At 42.1% G+C, this 13,909-nt stretch overlaps 1 protein-coding gene across 1 annotated transcript in view; it reads right to left on the bottom strand.

Annotated features, from left to right (window-relative positions):
* The window catches only part of adcy5 (adenylate cyclase 5), a 102,187-nt gene that overhangs the window by 49,000 nt on the left and 39,278 nt on the right, over window positions 1-13,909 (bottom strand). The window contains exons 2-3 of the mRNA XM_030081333.1: window positions 3,703-3,852; window positions 2,310-2,431 (exon numbers count right to left, since the gene is read on the bottom strand). Of these exons, the coding sequence (XP_029937193.1) occupies window positions 2,310-2,431; window positions 3,703-3,852 (272 nt within the window). The remainder of the gene's footprint in view (window positions 1-2,309; window positions 2,432-3,702; window positions 3,853-13,909) is intronic.

Below are 13,909 nucleotides of genomic sequence, written 5' to 3'. Positions count from 1 at the left end.
CCCGAGCGCCCACCTGACCACGACAGCCACAGGCCATGCCACAGAGGCTGCTGCTGCCACACACACACATGCACACACACACACACTTATGCACGCATCAAGTGTTTGAAACTCTCTTTCTCAGCATATTCCTGAGCTGGTGTTTTAATGCTCCACAAGATGGTGCCAAACCTAACTGTGGCTGTTTGACTACATCTGACCTGTGTACCCATTTATAATAATAATTTCTATAATTAGCTGCCTAAAATGATCAGCATTCGCAATGACCAGAGGAAAGCTAAACCTCATCATAAATAAGATGAAAAAATCAACTAGTGCATATTAAGCAGAGATGTACTCTAACTCAGTTCATTTATATGTGCAGAATAGATAAAGAATTGTTTACTTCAGGGATGTTTGTGTCCTCTCGCACTTTACTGTACAAACACAATTGGCCAATACATGGGCATGGAGCGTCAGCAGCAGCCTTGGCATTTCTTCATTACTGCAGTGATTATTTCCTAAACACCAATATGTTTCCTCGTTGCTCCATCAACCCTTGCTTCATTGTGTTCCCATGCTGCTCACTGCTAGTTGCTGAGGCTACCCTTTTTTTTTTTTTTTTTTTTTAAATTAATTATGGGTCTACAATGTCCACCTGAGCTACGGGAGCTGCTTCAGCCCCCGTAGTTGTTTCAAATCTAGGTCGGCTCACGGTCACGCCACAGACGAAACCTCTCCGGAGTTCATTTGTACCCGCGCCGAGAGAGACCACCTCCTCAGCAGGGTCTCGCTCTGCTTGTTCTGGACTGCACCCGAGTGCGACTGGTGGTTTCACACCTGCCCAAACAAACCGCATCAAGGGGGTAAACAAGGCAGGTGTGAAAGCGTCATTTGAAAATGAGAATCTTTTATGAAAATGGAATTGCTTTCTTGTTTACGCTGGTGGTTTTCTGCGTTGGTCATAGTTTTACACATCATTTAAGTTAGTTAGTTAGTTTCTGGAACTAAGACTTTATTTATCCGGGGAAGACGGTGATGCCCTGATTACAAAAACAAAACCATAAAAAACGATCGAAAGATGCAGAAGTATTAAAAAATTAAAAGGTTACTATATATATATTTTAATTCACTGTTTAAATATCTGTTCTGGCATTTATTCCTTATATTCCTTATGAGCGCATATGAAATCAGATAATGTGTGATATGCATGTGTAAACAGAATAATTCAAAGAACTTGTAACTGACTTTTTTTCTTGTCTTTGTGTGTGTAATCAACTTGTGAATTTTTACAGTGATGTCTGAAAGTAAAATGTTGAACCCCTTTCACATGTGTGTTAAAAAGGGTGTTTCTTGGTATTATATGATCATATATAGGTGATTTTCAAAACTTTCCACCAATGGGATTCCTTGGGACTTTTTTTCCCTCACTCAGGACATAATGAGGAAACAAAATCACTTGAGTTTGCTTCTCTTGCAGTTTGTCCTAGGTTTTTTTTCATAAAATGACTGGACTAATAAGACATTTTGACTTGAAATAAGACAAATATTCTTGGTAAGATTTTGAGGTTTTGCAGTGAATAGCTTAAGTATACTTTCTGGACTAAGTTTTCAAGTGACATTGCCAGACACCTAGGGCATGCGTGCTTGCAATTTCAAACGCTCCACTGCAGTGAAATACCACTTCAGATGAGCGAGATTGCCTCTTTTGACAGCGCGCATAGCCGCCGCCGCCGCCATGCTGCACCCTTGAGTCCGACTGTAAACAAAGTCATTCAAAGTCATTCAAGACTACGTGAAAAGAAGCCACGACATCAAATGTGGCGTTCGGAGAGAAGGCCACGGAGATACAGAGTGCAGTAAGGTGGGAGTGGGAATCTTTGCAGAGTTTCACACTCCATACAGTGTGTGGGAGAGCACAAATTCACATTGACCACCATGCTCTCTGGAGGTCCTGTTAATGTGCAATGAAGACACCAGGAGAGCATAAACAGACGAGATCATCATCATGCCAGAGAACAGAGATGAGGAAAGGGAAAAAGGTGAAGGCAAGGAAGAGTTCCACCAGCCACACAACTTCAATACAGATTTCAACATCACATCTCTGATCAGATTTTTACTAAATGTGTTGTTAAATGAGGCTGATACGTATTTTTTTTTTTTTTTTTTTGCATTGCAGAGGAATTTTCCTGACGATTTTAGCTTGTGAAACTTTCCTTCTCATGATTCATAAACAGAGGGGATGTAGAGTCAGTTTCTTATTCTGAGCAGCTTTAATCTGCCCCCACATTTCCCTCCTCCTCCTCGGGCACCGCGGCCCCTGACGTTACCTGACGTTGTCGTGCTTCTGGATGTAGATCTTGTGAAACATCATGTCCTCCTGCTTGGCGTTAATGTCAGCTTTCATCTCCATGGCAACGTGGCGGGGAAGCACTGAGAGCAGGAGACGCTCCTGTGCAGGGAGGATGGAGAGATGTGAGAAAAAGTGAGCGATGTGAGCTCTTCTTCTCAGCGGAGGCAGAGCGAAGCGCTTAATTACGCTCACAGCCATCACAGCCACTCACACAACACATCCTATCATCAATCCATCCGGCCCTCTGCAGCGAACGCCCGGTGATCCCCGCTACGATGACGTCACTACTGAGTGACGACTGCACGTCTTACCAGGCGGGTCCTCCCCGAGAAAATCCCTCTGCTACACTGAAGTGATGCTGTTTCACTTTCCTGCAGCAGCAACAACAGGTAGTTTGGAACAAATTCAAACCCTAGATAGTGGGCATGAGCACTGACAGCCACCGAGGCTGAATAAATAGATAAAGAAAAGAGCAGCACCTACGTATTCAGTGCAGAAAATGCACCCACAGCAATGACTACCTCACAGCAAAGGATTATCACACAGATTATGACTTCAATTTAAAGCTTATTCATCCAATAAATCCCTTTTTGTCTTTTTTTTTCTTTTTTTTTTTTGCTTTGATGGCTTAAAACCTGTTTTATGCCACCAAATGGGATTAACATTTGAACTAATGTTAACTGTCCAGGCTTAGTGGGGGAACAGGAGGAAAGGTTTGCACAGGTTTAGATGTAATTTGTGCAGAGCTGGTGTTGGGACCAGATGAGCTTAAGAGTCCTGCTGTAGCTACGCCAGAAACTGACCTGCTGCGATCCGAGTGCTGACAAGTTAAATTAGCAGTCCAAAACTATTTACGAAATTAAAAAAGAAAGATAAATTAAAAAAAAAAGCAAATCAACACCAAATCTCTCCGTTCTTTGATTACAGCAAGTAATATTTCTACAAACTGCTGAAAATGCAAACAATTTTTCCATAAATGAGCACACTGGTTTTTTTTTGGTGCAAGTTATCATACTACAAACTCACATTATGTTTTTTATGGTTCGATGATATGTGCTGCTTGTAAAGTTTGATTTCTCAACAAAATGAGCAGGCTGGCCTACCCAAGTTGTTACGTTCAGCATAATTCACCACAAAAGTGCCGTTTTAAGTGATTTTTATTGTCCACTCACGATGGGACATGGCATTTTCAGACGTGGCTACACTGTCACTCCAAGTCGATCTACACCAACGGCACAGGTGCTTTGATTTGTGTGGCTGGTTACTGGCCAGTATGGGTCACCCCTCTTTATTTAACCATCAGACGAATTTTACTAGCATTTAGCACTTAGTGTCAATGTCAGACCCTGATCCCAGTGCTTTTCTCTCACCTGCTGCTGGTTTTCCCTCTGCGAGTGGAGGCGAGCTTGGATGCATTCCCTGGTCTCCTGGAAGGCCTGCCTCTGGGAGCCCTCGGCCGGGTAGTGGGTGCACACTCCCACGATGTTGGTGCAGGAGAAGATGAGCACGTTGGACACTATCTGTGGAAACAGGGTGACAGGACAGCGTCAGTGGCAAAAGGGAAAAGGCAGAGATAGAAGGGGGAGAGCAAAGAGGCAAAGGGATTGAAAAGACAGAGAATGGAAGAAGGAGAATGAGAGAGAAGGAAGAGACACGGATTGATTATTCACTCCAATGGCTACTGTCCTTCAAATATGACTCCTCCATATGGTTCAGCAAAGTGATTGGTTTAGTTGCGCTAAATACATTTGATGCTGCTGTAACATGAGAATTTCCCAGTTTGGGATCAATAAAGTAAATCTATCTATCTATCTATCTATCTATCTATCTATCTATCTATCTATCTATCTATCTATCTATCCATCTATCTATCTATCTATCTATCTATCCATCCATCTATCTATCTAAATACATGCATTTGTTACTCTCTATTACTGAATGTGTGGGATATGTGCACCGTACATGTGTGATGAACAGTGATTTTGTCTGCCACAGCTCTTGCATGAGAAATTTTTATTTATTTATTTATTTTTGAGTGCAGTGTGAAATTACAGCAAACACATTTGCAGTGTAAAACATTCAACACTGCCTTTATGAATGATAACATCAGGCATAATAACTTCCTTTTCCACAAGCCACAAACTAAGACACTTTGTTTCACATCCTATACAGAACACTGGCAAAAGCCTTACTCAACTTTTCTGACATATGTTTAAATTATAAAGACAGGGATTGGATACTAAGTCAGTGCATTTTTTCAAGACAAACTATGATGTAATTTGAACTGGGAAGAGTGAACCGCTACACTTCTACTGACTGCCCGATACTGATTCAACCCACCAGGTTAATCAAAAGTTTCATTTCTGTTAAGTTGTTACTAGGAAAAGCAGCCACAGTCATTCATCACTGAACAGACTGAGGAAAAACTACCTTCACAAAATCCAAAGACAGCAGTCCAGTTACAGAATTGTCTAAGTATGCACATATTATCTGATTAGAAGGTCCACGTAGAAACACAAGAGGATTTTCTTTAGATGAAAGGGTTTAGTGATAATGGAGGTACAACATTATGTATTTTAGCCTGCTTTTGTGCCCTCAGGTCATTCCTTGCATCAAAAAGACTCCCATCAGTCTATCAGCTGGACATCATGGCTCCCTGATTCTGTCACTGAGTCAGTTGTGAACTATGTTGTACAGCAAAACAAATCTAAAACTGTCACTTTGTGGTCACGGGATAGTTATCAATTAATTGTGTATCTTAAAGTAACAATCTGCAACATTTTTCTAAACAAAAAAAATCTTCTTTGTGCTGCTTTCTGCCACTGACTGATTCAAGTTCTACCTTTGCTTTGACATGTAGCTCATTTGTGGGGGGAAAAATCCTCACAGGTGGTGCACAGAAAATGATGCATCTCCTCTTTCCAATTTATTTGGAAAAAAAAATAGGAAAGAATTTTCCACCATGATAGCCACCGTGGCTTGAAAACACAAAGAACTGGAGAGGCTCAACCTTCATCAATAGAAAGCAAAGAAAAAAAAAGAGCAGATAGTAGCCAGTGGTAGAGTTCTCATCGGGCCTGAAAATTAAGACCCGACCCGACCCGGGCCTGACTGGGCCAGCCCGAGGCCCGACCCGACCCGACTAATTAGCCGAACTTTAGGCCCGACAGCCCGATAAAGCCCGAAAAAAAAAATCGCCAAATTCGCCATTATTTAGCAGAGCCGGTCGGCCGCGGCACCGGGGCACCATCAGTCGGTATCAGGCGAGCCGGCCGCGGCACAGGCCAGCATGAGGCAGCTCACCTGTCAGATCCGGCAGACCTGACGGGTGGGCGCGGTATCTGACGGTGCCGCGTCCGGCCCGCCTGATGCCGACTGATGGTGCCGCGGCATGTGCCGGTCAATACGGTAGTCTAGAAAACTGGAGATTTTTTTTTTTTTTTTCTCGTGCGCCCCCAAGTAGATTGCGCCCTGGGCAGTTGCACTGCCCATAGCAAAAGCCGTCCCTGCTGCCGAGTCTGCCAGCACAGCGGGATGCTGCTGCAACTCTCTCTCACTTGTTTGCGCTGCGCTCGCACAGCTGGTTGTCTGTCTGTCACTGAAAGTTTAGCCTCCAAATCCAATCCAGTCTCTCACTCTCTCCACCAGTCACATAAAAATGAATATCAATAACATAATTCTATTTTTTTTATTTAAAAAAAAAAAAAAATCCCCCACAGAACCCGAAGCCCGACCCGACCCGCCCAATTCACGTAAATTTTAGGCCCGACCCGACCCGAAAATGTCGGGTCGGGTCGGGTCGGGTCGGGTTCGGGCAGAATATGAGAACTCTAGCCAGTGGCCATACTTTTTTAATTAACAAGTGATCTCAGTGACTGTTAAGCAGCAAAGATGTTACCAAAATCAAAAAGCATGTATGCCAAATTTTTTTACGTGTATGATTTTTAAGCCGTTGGACAGCAGTTCGACTTGGCTAAAGTTTACATTGAAGTCACATTTGAGGACCACCTGGCACAGTATAAGTCTCTACAGGAACATTATAGTCACCACAGGCGATAAAAATACCATGGAGCACACCAAGGTTATGACCGAGTACCAGAAAGTTTAAAGTTTAGGCAAAAACAGAGGAACTGCACAACACAGAGAGAAGGAGAGAGGGAGGAAGATAGTGCGAGAGAAACAAAGAGTTTGATGTTTTTCAGGCCTGTAGCCTTTTTCCCTTTCACTGAGAGAGTACGGGGACTTTTGTTCCTGACAGCTCCACTTCTGTGCCTCCTCCTCCTCCTCCTCCTCCTCCTCCTTCTCCTCTGCCTCTGGGACGGGAACAGGGCGTCTCAACACTCTCCTTGGTTTTTGATACAACACCCACCAGAAGATCCCTCTATCTGACCTGACCATTAGAGCACCTCTGTGGATTTGTAACTTTCACGTGAAGACTCAGCACAGCTAGAGCAACTCCTCCGCTCATGCTGCCTGCACGTATGCATGCGTGTGTGTGTGTGTGTGTGTGTGTGTGAGAAAGAGAGAGAGAGGGAGAGAGAGCAGCAGATTATCACTGAGGTTGCTCACTTGACCTCACTATGGAAAAAACTGACCAACTATTTGCCCTCGGCTGCTCTTATCAGAGGTCTTGGACATGGTTGTTAGTTGACGGAGTTTTGTCCGACATTTGTGGGCCTTGTTGTCCGACGCTTACAAACTACCATGGAAACTATATGGAATTCCACATGAGTCATTTGACATTTTTTGTGTGAGCTTGTTTTAAATTTATGTGACCTTTTGGATAAAAAAAAAAAAAAAGGTTTGAATATCAAGGAATGCTCCTAACAAGGTAACAAGGTGGCTTTCCTTGCAAATGATACAGACCGTGTGTGCGAGCACATTTGTAGATTTGTTTTATTCGTTCCTAGTTTGTTAATGTCGTTTTCACTTTAGAAATGTACAAAAGGAGCAGCCGGCCTGGTTTCCATTATAGCTGGGCTTGCTGTGGAGGAAACTAGCTGAAAACCACTGACTAATGTAATGACTGTGAGAAACAAGTAATAAAAGATATTCTGGTATTTTCCTGTGCAGTTACAAAATTCCTAGATATTCCCTGCTTTATAAAATTCCTAGATATTTACTTTAACCCCACCCCACCCACCAACACTTGATGTGGTGAGTTGCAGCAAACACTTTTTTTTTTTTTTTGAAGGATCTAAGTGCTAGCGCTGTCTATGGCCAGGTTTCCACCTATCAAACAGCTTGCACGCTGTCATGTGTCCAAGGCCGCGATGCTAGAGACATTGTTCCCAAGCAGTTCCAGGCATACAGCAGGTCCTGAGACCGGCAGCCAGGAGCAAGCCAATGCTAGAGGCCAGTTCTTTTCACAGAACCATACAATGGGCTGAATCAGCCAGCTGAGTCACATTTACACCACAGGCCTCTCCTTTGCCGGAACCAAATGAACAAACACAACATGTCTTTATCAAGTCAAAAGCCCCTCAGCAGGTCTTCAAGCCAAATGTTTTTTAACCTCGTCATATATGCAGGCATTACATTCCCAATCCTAACGGCAAAGAGAGAACATTTTGCTTGATTTTAAACTCTAAAAACAAAGAGCCACAAAAACTGCAATCTTAAAATCTACAATCCTGTGACACACAGTGAACATAAATGTCTTTGGGGGCAAAGTGTTTCTTTAAGGCTGAAACTCCGAGAGAGGAACACAAGGAAATCATATGCTTTCTCTCTGCACAAAACTCATTAGGGGCTTATTAGCATTACAAATGTGTTTGAGGCATGTAATCAACAGAGAGGGATGTACTTTTTTTGCGCTATGGAGGATGGCTGGTTGCCTGGCACAAAGCCCTGGGGGTGGAGGAGCCTGCTCAAAACACAGCTCCCCTCCTCCTCTCACTCACTCCTACTCCAAGTCAACTTGAAACCATACAGATTTGACCAGTTACCGTCCTGTAGTGCTCCTGTTATAGACAGTGGAGGTAGCTTGTGAGCTACAGAAGCTGTGCATGATCTTTACTTAGCCCTCGCTGCATCCCAAATCCCCTCACTGCCATGGAAACTGGCATAAAATTGGGTATGGATGGTAGGGACGTGGCCCTACTGAGGTCAGCATACTACAGAACTGTCCGTACCAATAGTTTTTAAGGTTACCTGGTCTTGCCGTTTTACCTCTGGGGTTATAAGCTGCTGGTATGAAGTCTATGCAGAGTTGCTGAGTGGCCAGGTTTGTGTGTTTTGCACGGAGCCCGGGAGGTGCAACGAGAAGAAAAACAAATACTTCGAGGCCATGATTTACCAACCCGCGGCCATGAGCTATAACTCGTTCCCTCAATTTAATTAACTCATTCCCACATTTTAGTTAATTCATGGCCACGAGATAAGTGTGTGGTAGAACAGAATAGAATGCCTTTATTGTCGTTGCACAGCTGTACAACAAAGGCATTCTATTCTCTTCTGTCCGACTGCAGACTTATCTCGCGAGCCAGACGTTTGTCCCCGAGGATCTCCGGGCATGGGCCGGCTTCCTTACCACACATCTCATACGGTCTGATCAGCTTCACATGCTAGTCTTTACATTTGACACAGACAGCGAGTAAATTCTCAATCCCTGTTATAATCCAGGCAGGTCCAGTCCCCTACAACCTCCAGCATCCGTGCCTCGGGAACACATCCCAGGCTCTGCAGTTTTGTGCAAAAAGTGTGCGCTGAAATAAGTTAATGTTTCAGCCATGAATGCACCATTTTATGAGCTGCAGAAAACTCTGGAAGTTTACGAGCTTCTGTTGAAAAACGGTGGAAATTCTTTTGTTGGTTTGATTTAGGGAGGCTTACTTAATCTGCAACGCCTCAAATCATTGCATTAAAACTGCATGAAGCACCAAGTTTGGGGGAGCAGACAGGAGAAGAGGCTCAGGTGAAGGCTGACAGCGGTTTGGTGATCAAGTTTTTAACTCCTCTTTGAGATATATCGAGGTGACATCTAGCACATTGTTCAATATGATTTGTTTGTTTAATAGTCTCGACCCTGATCAGTCTCATCATGTACTTTTCTTCTACGCTTAATAAAGCAAATGTTTTCCAGAATCCAAGTCTTTGTGTGTGAGTATGTGCGTGTGTGTGTGTGTGTGTATGACAGAGATAAAATGAGAGAGAGCAAGAGAGAGGGGAAAGCAAGCACATACACACACAACTGTGCCTATTGGTCGTCCGACAAACACTTAAAATATGTCCCTCCCAATGTCGAAACCAAACCTACACCCTTGGCCATGGAAACAGCATTCATCAGATAAAGTCTTTCAATGGGTCAATACAAATATTCCCCAGCAGCACTCTTATTCTATTAATACTCTCACTGCTCACCCAGGCCTTATTTGGAAACCTATGGGCTTTTCCCTGCCACAGAGGGGAAGTGAGACCAGAAAAGCTCTTCTCCCAAATGTGAATTACAGATTGGCCAGTTCCCTCCGTGTGGGCAGACAGAATTTTACAATCAAATAAATGACAGGGAAAGCTGGCGAGGCGGCTGCTCATGAACTGTCAGTGTTGATATTGCACTTTTGCAAATCAGTGTCAAATTTTAGAAAACATGACAGGGCGAGGCGTATTTTCAGTGTTGTCCCTTGGTGGGGTGTTGTTTTGCTAACCACTGCTGATTCATATTTATTCTGCTCAAAACCTGCAACAGCAAAGGCTCTTTAGAGTCCTTTGGTAAGTCAGTTTCATGTTGCGGGGGTGTCATAATACCAGAATTTTGGTAGTTGATACCAAAACAAGTGAAATTCCACAATTCTTGAAATTAGTTATACCACAGAAAATCAGTTAATCCCATTCAGTACATACTCGCTCATTTAAAATTTGAATGAACATTTACCTGTTTCAAGTATTTAAACACCTACACTCTGATTTACTATTTGTTATTTGAAAAGCAGTTTTGGTGGAATTAACCTATTAGAAAACCAAAATATTTAAACTGGAGGATTGCAAAATGTACATCTTTCCTATTATCAAGTATAAAACAAATTTGATCTATTGCTTCTGAATAAACCAGTCCAAACGATTAAGTATTGGTAGTGCTTCCTGTTCAAAGATGGCCTGCAAAATCTCATATGACTCAAGCCCTGATGCCCCTGCCACACCTGGCCAGACATCTGCCATCCTCCTCCTTTACCCCTTTACCTCTACTTTGCCATCATCATCCTCATCATTGCCTTCTTTTATCCACAGGTGAATACTGTGGTTCAAAGCAGCAAAACCACGACTTCAAACCTGCACTCCACCACATTTCTGGGCATTGTTGTGTCTCTGCTCCAGGATTTGGCAGAGGTGTCAACAGACAGGAGTGTGAGGTGTATGCTCCGTCTCCTTATGAAATGAAATAAAATACATTGTAATCAGGCAATAACTGAACCTGATCCCTACTTCTGATTCATGGGAGAAATTATGTATGGGGAGAGATTCAAAAATAGTTTTCCTCACAGGTTCAGTTCCCAAGTATTAAAACCACGAACCTGCCCTCGAGTGGACAAGAGGTGGTGAGCAAGCATGCTGTGAGTGTTCCTGACAATACAAACTCACATTGCGAGGGATGCAGCCCTTCACGTGGTGTGTGTGTGAGTGTGTAGTGTATGTCTTGCGTCTGTGTGCGTGAGAGAGAGCACCCTATTTTTTTTTTTTTTTTATTTCCCCTCAAGCAACCCTTCAGCTCCTCTGCATGACCCTCCTCCCTTTCTCTTGTCTTTATTCCCTCTTTGCTCTGTAGCTCTACCCCGTCCATCCTCTCCTTCTCTTCAGCTGTCTTGGTTAATGCCTACAAATTAAACTCAAAATATGTTGACAATGGTATGCACCTATACTGTATACTGTACAAGAACCTATACTGTTGAATCTCTGAACGATCTCTCATTCGTGCCCACATCAACTCCCAACTGCACCAGGATTTGTTAACTTTAGTGTCCATTTGTTTTTGTATCTAACATCCCTGTCATATGTCTCTATGTTTATGGTTCTGAAACTTTTTCACATGTATTCTTGCTGCACACTGTGTAATTCGGTACTATCCACACAAACCTAATCCTATGGCATTACCAGTTAAAATAACACCATGGAGCATAAGAGGAATTAGCTCTCCAGCCAAAAGAGCAAAGATACTAAACCATCTAAACAAACTAAGATCGGATATCTGTTTCATTCAGGAAACCCATCTCACAGAGGCAAAAGCTCAGAAACTCACAGCCAGATGGATTGGCCTGGCAGTCAATTCTACATACACCTTCAAAAAACGAGGTGTTTCCATCTTAATTAGCAAAAATACTCTATTCTCTTATAACTCATTATTGACCCAAAGGGTTGTTACATCATTGTTACTGGATCAATTGGAAAAGACATTTTAATTAAGCAAAGATTTAAAGCTTCAATACTGACTACCCCACATTTTTCAAATCACTATTTTCAGATTTGTCCAGTTTTCATTCTAGGCAGTGACTTCAACATTATATTAGACTCACACAAAGATCACTTACCATTAACAAACCCAACCATTCTTCATCCCCACTCAAACAATAGATGTCAGATTATGGACTGATGGATATGTAGAGACTGAAAAACCCAAACAGCTGGCAATGTTCATACTATTCCCCATACCACAAATCATACACCTATATAGATTACTTCTTGATTAAAAATAAAAAATACAAAATAAACACAATTGCACATAAAATGAGTAACCCAATCATACATTACATAATTATTTCTGATCATGCCGCCATCATCATTACTCTCCTAGCTGATCACCAGCCTTATCCTCCCCCCAGATGGCACTTAAATAGCTCAATCCTAAAGGACAAAGAATTTATCAACTGCTTCCAAAATGAACGGGCATCCTTTGGTGAGCCCAATAACACCTCTGAAATGTCAGCGTGCACACTATTAGAAACAGCCAAGACTGTTATGAAAGGAAAAATAATATCATATTACAAAAACAAAAAGAAAGAAGAAACGATGAAAGAACATCACCTACAAAAAGAGGTGAAGAAACTGGACCTTTTATCTGCTCAAACACCAAATGACTCAATTTTAAAGGAACTGCCAAAAACCAAACACAAACTACACAATACACTGAATAGAAAAACGAAACAAAACTGCATTTGACTCAGACTGCAAAATTTTGAATTTGGAAATAAAATTGGTAACCTCTTAGCAAACCAACTAAAACAACACACAGAGAAATCTATTATCATTTGAATCATCCAACTCATTTGGACACATGACGCAAAACCCCTCACTACACCTCTCAAGAAAAAGTTGAAGCATTTCTGAAGAAAGTCTCCCTCTCTACACTTACTGAGCACAGTAAGAAAAAAAACAAAAAAAAAACAAAACAGAACAATCTCTTTCATAGCAAGAAATCACCAAAGCACTCAATCTTATGCCAAACAATAAATCTGAAGGTTATCCAGCAGAATTTTACAAGCAGTTATGGCCTCTCCTTTCACCCCTATTTCACTCCTAAAACAATAGCTCAAATACACCAAAATGCCAGTATTCCTCACCAGGGCCTACATCAAACTCATCCTGAAACCAAATAAGGACCCAACTCAATGTTCTAGTTACCGTCCTGTATCATCGATTAACACAGATATAAAAATTAAAAGGAGCTTTCTCAATCAGACTAGAATTTATAATATCTTCATTAGTACATATAGATCACACCAGCTTCATTAAGGGGAGACCTTCCTAAGAAAACACACAAAAGCTGTTTAACTGATTGATTGCTTGGTTTCCACACCATACCCCTAATAATACAGAATTCATCACAGCAACCCTCGATACAGACAAGGCTTTTGACAAGGAGGATCGGTCCTTTCTCTTCACATCTCTAAAAAACTGTGGATTTCAGCCATATTTCACCACCTGGATAAAAAAAATGCCCCACTGTTTTTGTTACAACCAATGGACATATATCAAAACCATTTCAGTGGCGAAGAGGTATTCGACAGGGATGCCCACTATCCCCATCATTGTTTGCACTTTATACTGAACACACCACCAAAAAAATCAGCCTATATGCTGATGACAGCTTATTCTGCTTATACATTACAAACCCATCAACCTCCCTGCCATAATCTGATTAATAATTCTAGTAAGGTACCTGGCTGCTCCATCAACTGGACTAAAAGCTGAGATTCTACCTGTAACAGAAATTAGCAGGGACGCTGAGGCTGAGGATCACTTGCCTTAGAATCCATGTCTCACCAGATCTAGATGAACTGAAAGTCAACTATGCCCCCGTTAGAGGAAATAAAAACAATACGGAAAGATGGAATAAATCATCAATGCTGCAGTCACTGGCTTCTATTGCAAAAACCAAAAACTAATTATCATACCCTTCCATATTTCAAGCCTAAACACCTTGGAGGGCTTGGTGCCCCAGACACCACACATAACTTCTTATCACATCAAATACTGTATATCCAGCACTGGACAAACAACACAAAACCAACCTGGCTTGACATTAAAAGTAGTTTAGCAATTTTAAAACCTTATATGGGCTCCGATAAGCTCATTATCTATGACATT

Source organism: Myripristis murdjan, chromosome 21, assembly GCF_902150065.1.
Source record: "Myripristis murdjan chromosome 21, fMyrMur1.1, whole genome shotgun sequence".
Classification (NCBI taxonomy): domain Eukaryota; kingdom Metazoa; phylum Chordata; class Actinopteri; order Holocentriformes; family Holocentridae; genus Myripristis; species Myripristis murdjan.
The sequence above is the reverse complement of the archived record's forward strand: the minus strand, read 5'-3'. Positions and strand labels throughout refer to the sequence as shown.